The sequence below is a fragment of the Pocillopora verrucosa genome, chromosome 2 (genome assembly GCF_036669915.1).
Source record: "Pocillopora verrucosa isolate sample1 chromosome 2, ASM3666991v2, whole genome shotgun sequence".
Classification (NCBI taxonomy): Eukaryota; Metazoa; Cnidaria; class Anthozoa; order Scleractinia; family Pocilloporidae; genus Pocillopora; species Pocillopora verrucosa.
In genome coordinates this window covers 13817037-13837318 of record NC_089313.1, presented here as the reverse complement: position 1 = coordinate 13837318, position 20282 = coordinate 13817037, and the positions used below count along the sequence as shown (strand labels likewise).

At 35.3% G+C, this 20282-nt stretch overlaps 1 protein-coding gene and 1 long non-coding RNA gene across 2 annotated transcripts; one reads left to right on the top strand and one right to left on the bottom strand.

The window, feature by feature from the left end:
- The first annotated feature begins 68 nt into the window (after window positions 1–68).
- Window positions 69–7586, top strand: LOC131790608 (probable 18S rRNA (guanine-N(7))-methyltransferase). The gene is made up of 12 exons (XM_059107840.2): window positions 69–121; window positions 215–252; window positions 992–1087; window positions 1481–1563; window positions 2217–2313; window positions 3097–3193; window positions 3580–3630; window positions 3916–4001; window positions 4357–4405; window positions 5081–5139; window positions 5924–6013; window positions 6596–7586. The coding sequence occupies exons 1-12, from the start codon at window positions 77–79 to the stop codon at window positions 6648–6650; spliced, it is 846 nt and encodes a 281-aa protein (XP_058963823.1). The 5' UTR covers window positions 69–76; the 3' UTR covers window positions 6651–7586.
- A 6902-nt stretch (window positions 7587–14488) lies between these two features.
- On the bottom strand, window positions 14489–20282 carry LOC131788796 (uncharacterized). Its single transcript, XR_009340548.2, has 4 exons — window positions 20047–20282; window positions 17585–17664; window positions 16484–16583; window positions 14489–14684 (listed from the first exon to the last, which is right to left on the bottom strand). It is a non-coding gene; the product is annotated as an uncharacterized lncRNA (long non-coding RNA).

Genomic DNA, 20282 nt, shown 5'->3' with positions numbered 1-20282 from the left:
CAGTTGCTGCTATGAAACACCGTGGACGTAGGTTTAAAGCGCAGATCCGCTGATATCATAAGATTACTTTTCCAACATGGCGTCCGGAAGGCGACCCGAACATCAAGCACCACCAGAAGTGGTAAGAATTTTGTAATGCTGTCCACTTCTTTTACTTATTTTATCTAGAATAAAGGAATTTGGTCCTCAATCATCTTTTTGCCTTTTTCTCCAGTTTTACAATGACGATGAAGCCCGCAAATACACATCAAAGTGAGTGGAATCTTTTATTTACTAACACGTAGCACGTGTGTTCATTTGCAACCGGGGGTTGAATCTATCAGTCTTCAATTTCTGGGGTGATCATCGCGCTATGTGGGTTTTTTAATTCTAGATAACGACCGTGGGAGCTAGTATGGCGCCTTTAGGGTAAACTTACATGTGTCTTATGATATAACTAGCTCAGTAAACTCTTTAAACCCAAACAACCCAAATAGAAGTCATCTTCAGAGTCAAGTGAATGGTTGTGGTTAGTCAGATGTTCTAAATCTGGTTCATATAAACTGATTGATCAGTCTTGCCGTGATGTTATTGGATGATGTTGTCTTTGACGTTTGTCAGTGTAGTGATGCACGACCAATCTCGACTGACTTACACTACTTGAGTGTTACAGCCAATAGCACCAAGCAAGGCCGACCAATCAGTTTATTCGAATGGGAGTTAGAACATTTGACTGACCACAAGCATTCACGTCATTCCAATGATGACTTCCACTCAGGACTACCAACAGCAGTCCTTCTCCTGACCACATTCACCTGGAGGATCAGACTACACTATCAAATGTTAACCCCAGGTTCAAACTATTTACTGTAATCTCAACATAGTCTTGATGTCATACCTATCAAGTGGGAGAGTGTTATTTTCCATATAATATTTTACTTCATCACTGTCAAGTCCCATAATACATGTACATGTATTTAATATGGAAAATTATCATACTTTGTAATTTCAGCACAAGAATGATTGAGATTCAAGTCCAACTTTCTCAGAGGGCAATAGAGCTGTTAGATTTGCCAGAGGATCAACCTAGTTTTCTTCTGGACATAGGGTACTGCAATACAATTCTAATGTAAACTATATATGACTATTTAAGCATGCAAATAGTTTATTTGACAGTTGCCTCCTCTAGGAGTGGGTAAAGCTTTTACTGCATGTTCAAATTATTTGTTTTACTTTTTTTTTGCTAAAATAAATTATTACAGCTGATCTTAACATGATTTTGACTCATTTTATGTTTTAATTTTACTCATTTCCTAGCTTTGGTTTAGTATATCATCAGATGTTTTAGCACTTGGAGCTGTAATCGATGTATTATTTAGAGTCATTTGCATCAACCATTTTAATAGTGTGTCCCTTCTCTTCATTTTCCTTGTCACTTCTTCCTCTCATGGTAAATACATTAATATGAAGTGTTTTATTTCTTTTCTTTCTTCTTTTGTAGCTGTGGATCTGGTTTAAGTGGTGAAGTGTTGACAGAGCTGGGTCATCAGTGGGTTGGCTTAGATATCAGTCCAGCAATGCTTGGTAAACATGATTGATAAGGACAGAACCACTTAAATTTTGTTATCCAAAGGGTGCCTGTTTGTTTGTTTGATTGTTTTATTTTTTGCATGTCAATGCATATTTTGAGTTTCCTAGTAGGTTTATTTGCAATTCTTCTCTCTCACAAGCAGCTACAGAAATCTTCAATTTGCTTCTCAGAAAACTTATGTGATGGAGCACATTTACAATGTAAATGTAGCAAGATAATTTCCCGTTTGAATCTCCATCTACTTAACAAATAGATTCCAAGTTGCTGTGCATCTGTTCAGTAATAGATCACAGATGATGTCAAAATGTGGTAAGAACAAAAAAGTGGCACACGAGGCACAGCCGATTGTGTCACTGATGTTCTTACCACATTTTGACGTCCTCTGTGATCTATTACTGAACAGACGCACGACAACTTGGAATCTATTTGTTTTATATGATAAAGAATTTTAAAAAGTTTTAATGATGACGTCATCTATATGTCTGTCCTCCAATAGATCATAAGTGAGAACCAATCAAAACGCGTGCATAACTGAGCTCATTATATAAAAGACAGTATATCCTAATGACTTCTTTTTTAAATTAAATTACTGAGTATTTAATTTTTTAATATAAAGTGGTGGATATTTTTCACTTAATTTTGTCAGATGTAGCAGTTGAAAGAGAAGTAGAAGGAGATTTGTTTCTTCATGACGTAGGACAGGGTCTTTGTTTCAAACCTGGAACATTTGATGGATGCATAAGGTTTGGCCATAGCTTATGGTTTATTGCTTGGTCACCACTGATAAACCCTTTGCACCCTAACATCAGTGTTCATATTCTCCATACTGTTCTCTGTACATTAACTAATGTGCTGACAAGGAGAATTTGTTAAACATTGTGAACTTCTTCAGTTGGTGATCATTTCCTTTATTTTTATTGCATTGTGTTTGGTTCATGGGTGATATTTTAAGGTGAAATTGGATGTTAGTCACTCTTAGATGTTAAATGGTTAAAGCAGTATCTGCAGAATGTACTTGTTGCAACTCTAGCAGTGACAAGAATAATTTTTGTCTGTTATAATGTAGTTAACAATCTGTATCATCATTAGCTGGATTTTTATTTTTATTTTTCAATGTTACTTCATAGAATAGTGCAATACTCTGGTAGATGCTTCAATCTTTTAACTCCCAAGATCTGGTTATTAATTCTCCCCTCCAGCTGCTACACATTTCCCTGTAAATTATTTATGAGAAGTTAATGTTAGATCAAGAAAACTTTTACCTGATAAGTTTGAGCATTCCCATTACCAGTTTGCTGGATTATGTATGGATGTTTTAGGGAGAAGTAACATGTTGATGATGTCTGGGAGTTTAAGGGTTAATTGGCTGAGGAAAGATTCAGTAACTGTTGTTACTTACTGTATCACGAGCTTTGCAAACCCAAATCTTCTTCGCTGGTCCATTAGTAACCTCAAGTGTCACCAATATTCAAAAGACTAGTGGTATAAAATGTAATATCATTTGACTTTTTTTTTTTCCCTTAAAGCATATCTGCTCTTCAGTGGCTTTGTAATGCTGACAAAAAGGGACACAATCCTGCTAAAAGGCTCTACAAATTTTTCAGTTCACTTTACAGTTCAATGGTGAGTTTGAAAAGGTTTATATTCCTCCATAATTTTGTGTGTTTATCTAGCCTAGCATTTGAGCCAGTACTTCAAACTAAACCTCTGATCTGAAGACACTCTCAGTAACATAAAAAAAATTACCATCCCCATGAGTTTATTCTGTATGACTGTCAATCCAGTGATGATTGAGTTAAAAGGTGTATATATCTTACTGAGGGTCACAAGAACAGTTTACCACATTTTGCAACCATTAGTATTGGTCAGATGTCACTAAGAAAAATATTTAAAATAAGGTGAATCGGGAATTAATCAGAGTCAGCAACCTCATGCATGAAGACTCGGGCTTTTATTTTTACTTATGTCTTATTCTACAGTATCTTAGTATCTTTTTTTAACATATGCAGAGTCGGGGAAGTAGAGCAGTTTTCCAGTTCTATCCAGAAAACCCTCAACAGGTATTTTGAACACATTTGTCTTATCTCAAGCCACAGGGCTGAAGGGGCCTTTTGATTTGTGAGAATTTGTGTTAGATCAAGACAACAACTTCTACAGATAAGTTTGAGTATTCTCACTTCATATTTACTGGATAGTGTATGGATATTATAGGGAGAAGTAACATGTTAATCTTTTCCGGGAGTTAAAGGATCAACAATCTGTTATATACTAGCTGAAGTGTACAAATTTTGGTCCTTTAGTAGCAAGGATTGTTTCATGCACTTTTAATTTTTGTGCGTGCACAGGTTGAGTTGATTACAACACAGGCCATGAAAGCAGGATTCACAGGAGGCTTAGTGGTGGATTACCCCAACAGTACTAGAGCTAAAAAGTGAGTAAATACTGTGCTAATTATTCTTGCATGCATGGGCAAAGTGATGCTTTCTTTACAATTTATTATGATCTTGCAATGTCCAAGGCCACCCTTTGTTTGTCAGTAAAGAGTTTCAAAAGCTGTTGTTTGGAAAATCAGCACTTTGTCAGAGCTAACACTTGAGAAGTCAGCTTTAGAAACTCTTGAAAGTGGCCAGTTTACTGTATCAACTCCATTCAAAAAACTAACTTTTACCACTCTATTGGAATATCCCCACCAATGCAGGGCCACAGTTTCTTTAGAAACTTAACCCCTTCATCCATTCTTTCAGTTACATTTAGTATTCAACTTTGTCTTCCAACTAATTTTTCAGAATATTCCTGTGTCTTTTTGCTGGTGTAGTTGTGGACAAACTTCCAAAGGTACATTAGTTGTTCTTTGTCAGAATTAACTGTTCTCTCTGGTGACTATTCACAAATAATAATTATTATTTCAGATTTACCTTCTACCTGAATCCTTAGTTTGATAAGTTGAGATCCATATTAGTTTTTGTTGACAGTTTACAATTAATGAATGTAGTGGATGATTCAGTGTCATCAGTGTGATGATAAGTACTGTACTTACTTTATTCATTTTGATAATATAGCTAGTAAATTTGTGTAATCAAATTCAATTGCAGGAGTGTGCTTCATATTCCTATTGTGCATGCTCATGATGTCAGCAAACAAATCCCTTTGATAAAAAAAAATTGAAAATTTTATAAAACAATTCTTTTATACGTGAGCTGTGCATTCATTGAGATATAAAGCACTTGGGAAGTTTGGAGGGCACTCAAGAAGCTAGAGTTGATCTCGGCTACACCTCAAGCAATTCTTACACATCTTTCATCCTCTCCAAACTTCTCACATGCTTCATATCTTGATGAATGCACACTGACATATGAACCAATTGTTAACCAGATTTACATTTTGAAACCTTTGGAAATATGTATCTATTTGTAAATTTGAATTGGTTAGTGTTTAGTGGTTTGGCATTTGATGTTAACTTCATAGGCTTGTGTAAGAACATCAAATTAATCAATTTCTTGATTTTGATAGGGCCTTGGCACTGAGGATTCCAAATCAGTTGAGGATAGTGTTCAATTTAGTGGGAAAAGGTACAAACTGAACTTGATACTATTCCTATCCACTTGAAATTGAAGATACTTTCCAATATTCAGAGCTGACTGGAAAAAAGAGGTTGCTTGCAGCTGTGATTTCCTTTATTGATCAGAATTGACTGACCAGATCTGTCAATCTTCAAGTTTTAACTACTATTATTGCAATGGCATTTGTATCAAGAAAAACAAAAACCCATTGAGTTTCAGTAATAATTTATGTGGTCAGCTGGTTAGGACAAATGGAATGCACCCTGAGGGATGAGTTTTTGGCCACGGTTTCTAAAACTCCAATCTCATGTTGATATCTATATATTAAATGTTTATAAATATGAAGAATTATTCATCTTGCTTTCTTGTAAATGATAAGCTTCTGCAAACCAAACTGCTTTGAAAAGATGTGGACCCTTAACTCTTGGGTCTGCAGATTATGACCTCACAAGAGAATAACAAGGTTGTGTTTCAGTTTCTCAGTTTAAGAAATCATACAGTCATACTTAAATACTCAACTTAGAGGCTGCCAAATTCTGATGTTGACCAATGCATATGAAAATATTAACTTATGGGGGCTTGAGATTCTCCAAACATTTTCAGTAGCTTCAGAAATGTTGTCCAACTTTGGATATGTTTGGAAACTAGGTAAGGTTTGGGGATCCCAGCTAATAACTTTCTGCCATGTTCCACAGACTGTGACTGTGTTTGGTCCATTTTAGGCTGCAGTAATTGCATTTGTTGCACAAAAGATGAAAGAATTGTTAGATTGAGTTTTATTGCTTTGTATTAGAGAGAGAACAAAAGTACCACGAGGAAAATCAATAAAAAAGAGCAAGGACTGGGTAAAAGAAAAGAAGGACAGGAGAAGACGTCAGGGAAAGTAAGGAGATTTGCAAAATCAATCACTGGTTGAGCACTGAAGATACCTTAACCCTTAACCCCCTCATATCAGTATCCATATTCTCCATACTATTCACTATACATTTCCCAAGGTGCTGACAAAGAGAATTTGTTCAATAATCAACAGCTGCTTTAGTTGGTGATCATTTCCTCTATTTCCATGACCTCAATGTTTGATTCAAGGGTGATATTGTAAGGAGAAATTAGATTCTAGTCACTCTTAGGGGTTAAAGGGTTAACCTCTCTTTTGTTGGAGGAAAGGAAATCTAATGGAAAGATTTCTTATTCATTTTACCCTTTGTGTCCAAGATCTGATTGTCAATTCCCCCCTTCAGCTGCTATACTTATCCTTGTAAATTAGCTGCCATAATTTGGTGTTAGATCAAGATGACATCTTTACTTAATAAGTTTCAGTACTCTTATTACCTGCTTGATAGATAATGTATGGATATTGCAAGAATAAGTAACATGTTAAACACTTCTGGGAGTTAAAGGGGTAAAGCATTTTTTTACCTAAAATGACACAGAACCATTAGAAAAAAAATTTCTATTTCTGTTTCAGAGAAGTAAGGCCAGACTCCAAGTATACAGGAAGGAAAAGAAAATCCACATTTTAACCTTATCTTTCATGATGGAATTAGTCAGGAACTAATGTGGCAGCCTCTTGGAACAAGAGCTATTAATGGTCTTGAAGATATGCCCAGTGGAAGCACAAGTGCTCAGTTAAATTACAAGTAGTTCACTGAAATTAATTAACATTACAATGTGGAACAGTCAATAAGGTTGTCGCAGAATGCTGCACAAAGCTACATAGCCATGCATGCATATAGCTTTAAACTTGAGAATTGGAGAGCCTTTTACCCAGAATAGCAATGTGCTGAGCTCTCCAGGAACATATGAGGAAGAACATCCCGCCATGACCTCCCTCTTTAACCTACAAAATATAGAATATTATTTCAAGTGAGGGAGGGATGAGTGGGTGCCTGCCTTCCCCCCCCCCCCACCTCTCCTCTGCTCAAGGTGCATCAATGAATGAGCCTTTTTAGAGACGGAAGCTACCTTCTGTTGTAAAAGTGGACATGATTTTATGGGAAACTTTCTGAATTCATGCACAATATGTTTTATAACTTTGAATTAATAATTTCTTACCTTGATGGAGTACCCTGAATGCTACAAATATCAAAATTAACTCCTAAATGTTGTTGTGAAAATCACTTGAAACGTAAGGATTGACATTTGGTTCTTAAGGAAAACAAGAAAATTAAATAATTCATATTCATCCCAAACTGTGAAGTACACCTCTGGCGACTGAGAAGCATTTATAGTTGAATCCTGTTTGAAAATATTTGAATAAACGATAAATGAATGACAAGGTTATGAGTTGTGTCGTTTATGTTGTTAATAGACCACTACATATCCCTGTACAGCTTATCATCAGTATGCATATTTTCCGTACAATTTTCCTTACATCCCCCCAGGTGCGCATAAGAAGATTTTGTTTAACACTTAAGAGCTACTTTAGTTGGTGATCATTTCCCTTATTCTCCTGACCTTAATGCGTGATTTAGAAGTGATACTGTAAGAAGATCTTTAAACAGGCAAGGGCACTTCTTTCACAAGCTCATAGAAGCTCAAGCTCAATCTCAAGCTTTAGTCATTTAACCTGATCCGTGGACGCGTTTCCTACGTTTGTCGCTAATTTTGAACCTCAGCCTGGTGAACTATTCTTTTTTTCGTCTAATTTTCACCCGTTGCGAGTTGATATATTTTAATACTCGTATTTCCTCATCACTTTAACCACTTTGTATCTTAGGTTTTTGCCTTACTCAATAGTACCAAACTGATTCGAAAAAATTTTTCGGAAAATGTACTATCCGAATTTCTTTATTTATTTTATCCGAGCATTGTTTATATTTTATATCTTTGTATAATAATAGTTGGTGTGATGTCTGTACAGCTTTTACCAACTTAATAAATGTAGATGTTGATGTAGTAGAAAACGGCTTATTGTTGATAACATCAAGCTAGTGCGACCTGTTGGCAACATTCCACAATAGAGGGGTGCAAAGCGAAACATATGAGTGGTATTTTTCTGCAAATTGAACAGTCGTGTCGTATTCCCCTTAAAGAGCACTTTAGTCCTATTTTTTTCTCTGGCCCTTGGGGAGTCTATCATGTTTTTTTAGCTTTTTTTCCCATAAATAGCTGATTTTTATGCTCTTCAAAGTGTTCGTGTACCATCTTATGTTTTTTTGTGAATAAGGGGATGTTTTAATCCTTTTGATGGTAAGTCGCGTCGTGACAAAACTTAATGCAAGAACAATAAGATGGCCGACTCTTCTGTATGTTTCTGGACTGGATCCTTGCATTAAGTCGTTCACGTGTTATATATAAACTGAAAATTTAGTGCATGTAAGAAAAATTCCTCGCGCCCTGTCGGTAGAGCTTCGCACCGCGAAAGCGGCCACAATCGGGTTTCAAATCCTGGAGCAGTGGACTTGTCATTTTGTAATCAATTGTAATTTTTGATTTTCCCTTCTTTTGGAGAGGGGGGGGGGAGAGGGAGGGAAATTTGCACTTGTTTTATGTATACTTAGAATTGCAACTGTTCTTAGACATGTTCCTCGCAGATCAGTGGGTGGAGCAATGTACTACAAAAACGGCCTCAGCCAGAAATCCTAGCCTGGGGAATTTGTCTGTCATCTCATATTACATAGTTTTATTTCAGTTTTTTTTGTATTTTGCTTGGAAGTTTGTATTATTTTTTTCTTTGCTGGTCTTGATGATAATAAGTGCCAAATCTCTCTATTTGGGGGCTCATATTTTTTTCCAAAATAAAGTATTGTTTTTGTCTAGTTGATGGTATGTTAAGCTTTCACCGAGAACTTAATATTACTGAGGGAACTGCATGGAAACTCCGTCAAATAAAGAAACGTAAAAGCTGATATTTAATAATGATGACAAATCTAAGGTGAGGGACCTCTATCTCGCCATGCTTCTAGTTCTGGAGTTGATCCTGGTAGATGACAGTACGCTTGTTGGATATAAACTTAAAATTAAGACTCGCAAGCAGTACAAGGTCCATGGATATAGATTTGATCCTGGGGGCATCACACTTGAATAGATATAAACTTTAAAATTTAGGACTGTTTTTCAGACAAGTTCCCCGCAGCTCAGTGGGTAGAGCAATCGACCGTGTTAGCGGTCCCTTCTAGGGTTCAAATCCTAGAGCGGGGAACTTGTCAGTTGTTTTTTATCTTTTTGACTTGTTACTTCATTTGTTTCCTGATTGTTTTAATTATTATTTCAGACTTTTCTATCTTTTTTCGAGTTCATGGAGAGCGAACGTTTTTCAAAAAATCACAATTTGCCTTCCGGGGTTGATCTTGGTAGACTGCAGTACACTTAGATATGAACTTAAAATTAAGACTCCTATTCAGACAGGTTTCCTGCAGCTCAGTGGGTGGGGCAATATACCGCGAAAGCGGTCTCAGTTAGAAATCCTCGCTTGGAGAACTTGTCAAATTTTTTTTATGAATTTCTGTTTTTTATTTTCGCTTCTTTGTTTATTTGTTTTTCTCTTTTCTTAGCTAGTCTTACCAATGATAAGTGCTTAATGCTTTATCTGCTGTTTACTTTTTATGATACGACAATATTTTCTTCGGGTTGATGATAAGTTACTTTTAAACCAAATAATTAAAATTAGGGAGCTGCAATGGAATAGAGTGAGAGCTGTTTATGATGAACTGAAATGACCAATCCTAAATAATAACCACAAACTTAACTCAACAGACTCACCATTCTTCTGGGGTTTTTCTCAGCTGTGCGCTGTGTTCTTGTTTCGTGAAGACTTAAAGTTGCACCTTCTTGCGGACAGGTTCCCCGCAGCTCAGTGGGTAGAGCAATTCAACGCGAAAGCGGTCTTAACTAGGAATACTAGCCTGGGAAACTTGTCCTTTTTTTTTTCTTTTGACTTCTTTTTCAGTTAACTAATTTTTTGGCTATTTGTGTTTGCTTTTTTCTCTTTGCTGGTCTTACTAATAAATAAGTGCCTGGGGTCTTTTTTTAGTGGTTTACTTTTAAATAAGGCAATGTTATTTCCGAGTTAATGGTATGTTAAGCCTTCACCTAAAACCCTCAGTAACAACCACAAATGTAAGTCGATGAACTTCATCATGTCATACTTCTGGATTTGATCCTGGAGTAGATAGTACAATTGTTAAATATAAACTTAAAATTTAAGTTGATTTTCAGACAAGTTCCCCGCAGCTCAGTGGGTAGAGCAATCGACCGTGTTAGACTTTTCTAATAATCAGTTTTTTAGGATTTTTTTTCGAGTTTATGGAGAGTGAACGTTTTGCAAAAAATTCATAATTTGCCTCGGTGAAAGTCTTCTTTGATCTTTAATATCGTAGTTCTTACGAAGATTCATTTCTTTACAAATTTTCCAAAACCCAATGGGGTTTCTGGTGCGTTCCCCAAAGGGCGTAGAAACAAAAGTCTTGTTATATTTGTGACGGAGCCATCATTAATTGGTTGGTTTCTCTACTCCATATTCATAGAAAATTCCAAACTTCTCGCAAACCAAACTGGTTGTGGACGGGTAAGGACGGTTTTTACCATGGACGTGTTTGATGTTGGAACAAGACTAAAGCTTGAAAGCTGTCTGAAGGTGAGCATTGTGCTAAGATTTCAAAGTTGCTAGTTTAATTCATTTTATTGCCCTAAGAGTAATGAGCAAAGTTTCTGAGTTAGTGCGCTTTCGGTTCGCTTCATGCTTCGCCTTCGACCTGAAGAACTGTCGTTTATTTTGTTTGCATTGCAATTTGTGGAGAAAAGGTGCACCAAATATTGAGTCAAATTCTGAAATAAATAATTCAAACTTGGTTAATTTTTATAAAGAAGAAAAAAATGGCTTGGCACATAATTTATCCAATTCATGTAGAATGATGCCACGTGTTTCTGCAGTCTTATGGCAATTGCATGCCTGTCTTAATTCGCGGAGGAATTGTCGTGGTACAATTTCGCAAACGTGCTTTGTGATGAAGTTCATCGGTGCCTATTAGAACATCGTTTTAGCTTCTCAAATTCTGCAAACTCGATAAACTGGCCCTCGGACTTTGCTGCCATTAGACTTTTTAAAAGTTAAGAATTGAACAACTTACTAAATACTGCTTTGCCTATTTCTATTTAGAGCGAACTTGGCTCACGGAGCAAGACAGCCGAATGAAAGAAGAACAAGAGGAAAACCTGGCTCAATCAGTGTAGAAGAAACTCTTCAAAGATAAGAACTTTAAAATTACTTTATTGTCTTAACATAAATGGTGGCTGCCACAATTAAGATTTATATTTTCTCGGGAATTTTAAAGAATAGGTTGTCAGGATAGACTGGTTAAAAACAAATCTGTGCAAGAGGTGATAACTTCCAAGAGTAGAAGTTATGCCAAAAAGACTGATGTATAGGCTATGGCAGCCACCAATAGTAGTGGATTTTTTAAGGTGGCACTCTTGAGAGAAAGAAAATCTTGAAAGAAAAAGTCTGAAAAATGGAAAGATTAAAGATAGCATAGTTATCATAGTCATAATGACGAACTAAATTATTCAAACCTTTCTCGTTTGTTAAAGAAATCGCTATTAAGCCATGAGCCATTTTATCGTTTTGGCTTTAAAAATTCTTTATTTGGAAAACTGATTTTTTGAGGGTCATTCTTCTAAAATTTGGTTGTTTCAGTCAGTGCCACCTTAACCTTTTCACACCTTAATAACAATAACCATTTTGCAATGGACAAGAGAACAAAGGCAACCAAAATTCACAAAAGTGATAAGTATTTATTACACGGTTTGTTTCCTTGGGTGAAAGAATTTGGCCATTTTTTGCTTCTCATAAGAAACGATACCACTTTGTGGTTACATCACGTTAACGATACATTTACCGCTGTGCGCAAGGACAAAATTGACGAACAGAGAAACTAACTATACAACTGTACTTAGCTGTTTATGAAACGCAGCAAATCACGCGACGAATCATCTTACAACCTGTCATCATACAAAGCAGTTACTTTTAACGAGACAAACGCAAATAGTTTGAAACGCAACAAATAATTTATCCAACAAAACAAATATCAAGAACATGATTTTTACATAACCAACTAGAACGAGGATTTTATCAGACGAAACATCCACTGTTCTTCGGAATGGGCACTGATAGTAACGGCACCGCAACTGCGACGACTTTGAAGGCATATCCGAGATTGTCTCGCGAATCATTTATCCGTAAAATGTACGACATGACACGTGCTGTAACTGCAAATGTACACTGTACATCGGAGAGACTGGCAGGAATTCTCATCAAAATATTGACCGCACAGAAACGAACCTCGAGAAATGGTCAAACTAACAGACATATTGCTGAACATCATCTACTTACAAACCAAACCATTTACTAGGACTATATATTTTACAATACAAAACCTACAATATTCAACGACTGATTTTTAACTAGTTTACAAGCAGACTACATTTGGCAGATGGACTCGTTTTATTTTGACATGGCACACGAAACGAATGGTACGAACTACACTGACTTGCTTCAACCGACAAACGCTAATGATTCCTAAAGCCAGTGACAATATGGCTAAGATTTACTCTCATGTCACAGCAACTTTTCAATTTTACTCCCAGGATTTTTGTAGAAAAAGTCCTAGAGGAAACTGATTTACCTACGTTCTCTTGTCGTTTTGCAGCTTTAGTATATAAAACCTTTATGTCTGGTTCAAAGGATCTAAGAAAAATTTAGTTCTCTTGGTTTATAATACAGATCTAAAAAGTGTTCTTTCCTCCAGCAAATCATAAGCACTTTCCAGTTGAGAGAATTGTTGATTACTTGTGAACATTTTTTTAGCATAGAAAAATTAAATCAACAATTTACAGTCTTCTTATAACTCGCTACGAAATTTGTTACGATTTATCTTTCAAATCACGGCGCACTCAGCAGTTAAAACAGTTGTGAGTAAACGAAATTATCCATCACCTTCAAGCGAAAGAAAAACGTGAAACGTGATTTTGTCCCTCATATATTCACAAAAAACAACCAAATTCAAAGAAATTGTCTGTTTCACATATTTTCCAAATCATTATCCTACCTGGAAATAATTGTTATATGAGAAGAAAAATAAACATTAATTTTCGTAAGGATATTGAGTGCGACTTCACGTTAGAAAGGGATTTACGATTACTAAAAAAGAACGAAATTAATTGAAGATTATCGTAAGTGAATTTTTTTCACTGAATGTAACAAGGTGCACCAAAATATTTTCTCTCTAAATATTCTTTGAACCAGCCATTGGGTTTTATAGTACAACTTGTAATTTAGTAAGGCCTCTTTCAGCCTTGAATTGAATTGAATTGATGAGACACAGGACTATAGGAAGTGTTGGAGATTGAAACTTGAATCGCTGCATTCATCGGTGAAAAATAAAACTGAGAATCTTTTAAACCATTTCATTGACTTGCGTACTGGGGCCAAGAAATTGCCTGAATAACTTGCATCCAAAAACAAAATACAGTTAACTTGGCTCATCAGACAGGAAAACGCAAAAGTTCGTTTTGATGATAGAGGATCATTTTTCCTAAATATTTGTCATGTGAAAATACCCCTAAAACATCGATGGCTGAAAAAGGTCTTATTTGAAGCAACATGGCAAGCATTTAGTACTTTGTGAGTCAAACATATACTTGCGAATTATAGCTTGCCATGTTATTTAGCTTAGTTGTAATGTGTATTCATCATCTTGTGCAAGGAGAAAATCATTTCTTGAGAAATCTCGTGTAAGATTGAACGTGAATTTTTTCGAATTCTCCTAGAAATTAGAACTAAAGGCTATTTAGAAAATTCCTTTAAGAAAATTGCACAAGAGATGTTTACATGTATTTTGGCGGAAAAAATTCAAGGGAATCCATTTTGAATTTTATGTCGAAATTCTTGTCAGGGGAAACTCTGTGCAAATTCTATCAAATTTTCCCGCCAAAAAACTTAGTATATATTTGAACGAATTTTTCTTGACACTTTTGTAATTATTTAATCGAAATTCAGTTATTCAATAAGAATAAAATAATTGTAAGAAAAACACTTGTGCTTGACTCAAATGATTTTATTGATAAAAAAATGAAGATTACACAAACAACACTGAGTTTGATGACTTTTATTAAATAACAACAGAAATTAAATCTTGATATTCATCACCACAAAAAAAAAAACCGGCGCATGCGTATTTTGGGCGCCTGTATTTTTCTAAGTTTTTTGGCGGGAAAATGAAATCACTTAAACAGATGTTACTTACAGAACTTGCTTGAAAATAAACAAAAACCTGGAACGTGCGTATTTTTGGTGGCAAAAAAAAAGGCGAGTTGAAAAACAACATTGAATAACCAAACCAAATTGATACTGAAATCGAATCGCTTAATGGCGGAAGAGGTTTTGGAAAAGCGAACGAAACATTTTGCGACGGTTTTCTTTCTACTAAATTTGCTTAAATTGAGCTTTGGTGAAATATATTTTCTACCTCTGCTTTCAACTCGTCTTTTAGCTGTAAGATCTTCCTCTCCAGTTGTCAGTGCTTGATTTGAGCTTCAGTTATCAACCATTCAGCTATCTGCAATGGTAAAAGAAACAATCAAATAAACAAATACATCAACCATAACAAGTTGAAAATCTAATAAAATTATTTAAGGTACAGCATCTGGTGTCAAATTCGATTTCAGCATACTGTTAATTTAATCGGTACAAATTGCAAAGTTTACCGTCATCCCATTCTCGCTGAGTATACACCAGCAGTAAAGGTCATGGAATTTTTCATACTCGACTTCTTCGTTTGTTTTGTCAATTTTTATTATTAATGACAATTGCAAAGATAACCAAATATAACCTGTACATGCAGATTGCCGTGAGCCTGAGAGAATAAATTATTCTATTTCTGAAAGGTTGTGGCACGGGCTATAAAAGAATTTTGGCATCTTATTTTCCCAACTTATGTTTGTATATTTTTGATAATTATTCAAATTCAATTTAAGCTACTGATTACTCATGAAAACTAGCACAATGTATCACTATCTAAATCTTAAAATATAGCCGCAAATATCAAGAGTTTCCCTTACTCTTCTACAAATATTCTATTTCTTAAAAGTTGTGAGAGTTTCTTTGCAATGTATGTGGAAATTGCATGGACCAGACAAAGAATTCTGGCATCATATTTACATAACTATAAACTTCGGAAGCTGGTTTTCTCAGTTTCAAAAAATTTATTTTTCACGCCATTAAACAAAATTCGAATGCCTCTTTTCGTTTCACTCGATGACATCTTTTTTGTCCAATTTTTTACGAACATAACGGCAATGTTATGTGCCAGGTATCCTTGAAATTTTTTACAGAGATTTAAAATTGCTAGTTAAAATGCGATTTGAAAATGTGATTTAAAAATGCGAAAGAATGCGAAAAAAACGTTTTTCCACGTGCAAATCAGGTGATGCTGAATGTGAAATGCGTCATGGAATTTTAATTGGAAAGTTTATTTTTTGGTGTCTGAGATACTATGATTATCGTATTTGGTTTTTGATAACACAGAATTAAACATCAAAATACCTCTTTAAAATCCACTAGCATATCAGTGCATTGCCATAATGTTACATGGAAATCTGGAAAAATTTCTCTTCTACTAATAAACAGAGCCGCTGTTCTTAAGGCAATCTATTGTTTTCGACATTGTTATCTTTTATCCAAGCACAATATGAATGATGAAGCATATACGAAATCTTGCCGAAATCTGTCTGAAAGTTAAATGCTTCAAAATGACTACATGCAGTATTGAAAAACCACCAAACAGTTGTCTCACATCTGTTTGACCACCAAAAACTGGCAGTGAATGACAGAGTTCGCAAAAGCACTTTCTAAACAAAATTCTCTGGTATATTTTTCCAATGCGCACCGTTAAGAAATTAGATGAATTTTTTGTTTCATCTTGTAATTTATTTTAATATCGTTTTACCTCTGTACCTTGCAAATAATTTACACGAGGAAAATTGAAAGAAGGTTGTAGATACCCTATGCTTAAACTTGATTTTTATTAACTTCAATAAAGGTTCACACGAAATTTAGTCAGCTTGCCGAGAGAAAGAGAAAGATTGAATTTCTTAGTATACCATTGTTTTAGTAAAAGTAAAATTGGGAACGATAAGATAAGAGAAATATGGGCTAAGAACTTATGATCAAATGCTCCTACATCGGATCTCTTTGCCTTTTTATCTTATAGCCACTTTTTCAAGACAAAAACAGCTCTAAAAGTCAACTTCTTTTAAACACTGCTTCATAGAAGTAGCGATCTGCATGTATTGTTAACTATCGAAATGAGATTGTACTTGTCATTAGGTAATCAATTATTCAAAACAACCAACTCACCAGGTGAGGAAAAGTTTCTATTCTTTCTCCTCTTTTCAGGCCCTTTTCATCTCCATCACCCTTCCTGATTTTGTTCACTTTTCCGTCCAACTACTTCTGCCTGTTGAAAGATGAATGGCAATTTAGGATTGAAGGTCGTGGGAAGGCCCACATAAATTTTGATAAAATTATTTTTGAACGATATTTTAATAATTTTGTAAAGAATAAAAACTATTTTTGAACGTTTTTTAAATAACTTTTTAAAACTAAACTAGTGATCAGCACTTTGCAAGCAGTACATGTAGTTGTAAAACTTCTTTATTCTCCAACGCGTTTCGTCTAACTGTCGTAGACTACTTCAGGGAGTTTTGCAAGTTAACACTGAACGCCTGCATTTATATGCCATAGTTAGCGGCTATTACGGGGACAAATGACCATAAAGGCTTGGCCGGACATATGGACTGGAACAGGGAAAGTTGTGAAAATTTTGAAAAGTTTTAGGCAAAGTGAGAAAAACATTAGGGGGCCACGGTTTTGGCTAAAACCGTGGCCCCCAGTTTTTTAATTGTTTTTAAAAAAAATTGTTTTTAAAAAAAATTGTTTAAAAAATAATTGCGTTACTTTCAGGTGGATTGCCGAGAAAAGAAGAAACATCGATGGATAAAATTTTGCAAATTAAAAAAAAAATGAAAATAAAAATTAAGAAACAGTTTGGGAAAATATTGCTCTCTGTAAAAACTTCCTGTCTCTGATGGTGACTTCCGCTCAGGTTGTCGAAACGTCAGTCACCACTACCGACACAGTCCTTCTCAGGACTGTGTTCACCCCTGACGATCAGACTATATTATCACAGGTTTAGTATACTTAGGAATTTCGGTAAGGTTTGGAACAGGGCAACTTCTAAATTTGGAACCCAGGCATACTTAACGCAAGGCTTAAAGAGCCTTACCCCCCCCCCCCCCCCTCCCCCTTCTAGGTTTGCTCCCCAAAAGATTTTGAAATTCTTCAGTCAGAGATGATTTTGATGATGAGAGTAGACAGTACAATGTTTTGATAACAGGAATTAATTATTAAAACGGTACACTAGATACATTTATCGAAATTTCACGAATACTAGCTGACCTGTCATAGATACGCACTCCGTTGACTTTCCTCCAATGTTCCAGCATTGTCATAGTGCTCTCCATACATGATCATATTTTCTGAATATCGATAAAATATAACTTGATTAGAGACCACCAATCTTTGCAGTTCTCTTTCAAAAGTTAAATGGTAACGCTAGGATGAAAGATCCTTTCACCACATTATAATAATAATGATGATGATGATGGTAATTGTCATAACGGTAATAATAATAATAGTAATAATAATAATAATAATAATTTATATATTCATAATTTTTTGACCTTTTATGTTAGAACTCCTATCAAGCAGATAGGTCACGTAGTTACGCCCTATCTTGTTATGTTTTAAGCATCAAGAAGTTTTCACTGCATATATAACAACAATAATGATAATGATAATAATAATAATAACAATAATAGAAAAAATAAATGGTAAAACTCTTGTTCTTTCGAGAACGTTTGTGTTCTTTAGAAGTCAAACCTGCATTAAGCGGTCACCCGAATGGCGAGGTGACCGCTTAGTGCAGGTTGACCGCCTAATACAAGTTCCATGGAATAGGGTTGTCATAAAAAAAAATGAAAAATAAATTTAAAAAAATATTTTATCCCGTAGTTGACCTTTTTATGAACAAAAGCATGGGCTCCTGCTGCCATATAGTTCTTGTGACATTAGTTTGGAGAATTTGGTATTGGATCAACTAATAATCCCCAAATTGATATTTTTCTTTCTTCTCATCACTTATCTGGTTGATATTGTATTGATATGTAGGGAGAAATTCTGTCCTGGTCACTGATGGGAGTTAAAGAGTTAAGGGAGGTTCGACTGTAGTAACAAACATATTTTCACGCAAGATGCTGGTAAACATTAGTTTAATAGCTTATTTAACTGGCTTTGTGATGGTGATGAAATATTGTTTATATCAAATACGTCATTGAAAACAACAGATCTCAATCATCTGTCTAAGCATTGAGTTGCATTAATAAACAAATGTGTCGAGGAAATTTTGATAAACAAAACTTAGGAATTTAGTTAAAGGTGTGTTCTATGCCAGCTTTCTGTCTCTGTCCGTATTTCAGTCAGAGCAACCTTAAATAAGCGCAAAGTTAAGGTGGCTCTGTAACTTTGCAGAAAGATGAATTTCGATAAGCTGATTGCTAACAAATTACGAAAAGGGTGGTAACAGAGCTCGTTTCTGAGTTTAAACTGGCGCATTACTGTAGCAATAGGGGTAATCCTGACAGAATATTGTTTCAACCTGCTGGGAAAAGATTGGGCACTTGTCTTATGCAGTTCTCACAGATCGAAACTATGCGTACAAGTGGTACACAATAAATAACCAGAATTAACCCATTAACTCCCAGATCAAATTTGTAATTCTCCCTACTGTCAACCATATAATTCTTATAATGAGAATTTAGTTTTGGATCAACTTATTATCCCCAAATTGATATTTGTCTTTATTCTCATCACTTATCAGGTTGATATCGTATTGATATTGTGAGGATAAATTCTGTCTTGGTTACTCATGGGAGGTAAAGGGTCAATAAGAAACCAATCGAATATTTTTAGCATTTCGTTATAAAAAGAAAGTCCACAGCATATCGCCTGAATAAATGAACACCAATTAGATCTGATACTTGATTACAAATCTTAATTAGTCGTTTGGTCGGTTACCTTTTCCTTTATCTATTTTATAAGGAAACAAAATTTTTCTCGGGAAAAAACTTGTGTGCAAAACTGCCCAACCTACTAAAAGTTCGCTTTAGAAAATGGAAAATTTTCCTTAAGCGTATTTGGTGGCGAAATAGCTTGCAGAGCAGGCGTAATTTTGATGGGCAAGTGCTCAGTACACTCTTGGTGAAAATATAGCTGCCTTCTTTGACTTTTTCATCAGCAGAAGGCTGGGGAGGAGAAGAATTTTGTACCAAGGGGGTGGGCGACAGTCAAAAAGAAAGAGAGGGCAGACAGTAGAGCAATGAATATTTTATATCTTTTTGTCTTCTTTTGCCCCCTCCCCTCACAGTCCACTCTAACTAAAAATCTAATATGGCCGTAAAATAAACGATCGCGGGCTTCTTAACGTCTACTCGCTTTAATAAGAGGTCTGCACTGCAGGTTAGTGGCAAAAAAAAGCTGGACATGTCTCTACGATATTACTTCTAGAGTAGGAGTGAATCACTTATTAATAACTGATAAATTTATGCAAAAATGGAAGCATAAAGTTACACACGTACATAGAAAAACGAGTCCACTTCAAAATATGAGTTTCTTACAGTATTTTCATAAAACCACTTAAAGCTACACTTGGCTCAAATATTTAATGTTTTGAATCAATAAAAATAACCGAATATTCTGCACAGAAACATAAAATCTTACTAATTCTGAAAATCGCCCGTCAGAGCAAAGAATTTCACCTTTTTTTGTTTGCACTAGAACTATTAAATGTTTCGAATACATACCATGGCAAAGAAGCAGGCATTCTCCTTTCGTCCTCGCTTCGTGTCGTGAACGCTTTTGGTGTGGTTCCTTCCAAATCCCGTATTTTCCAAAATTTCTAACCGAAAGGAGAGACTTCATTTACACTTGCACGGTTTTCCCTTTAGTTCATGTCAGGATACTGATAATCTTTGTATTAAACAACAGTATTCGTCGAATTTTTAACGAACGAGGCCCAACATCAACTTTCAAGTTCATT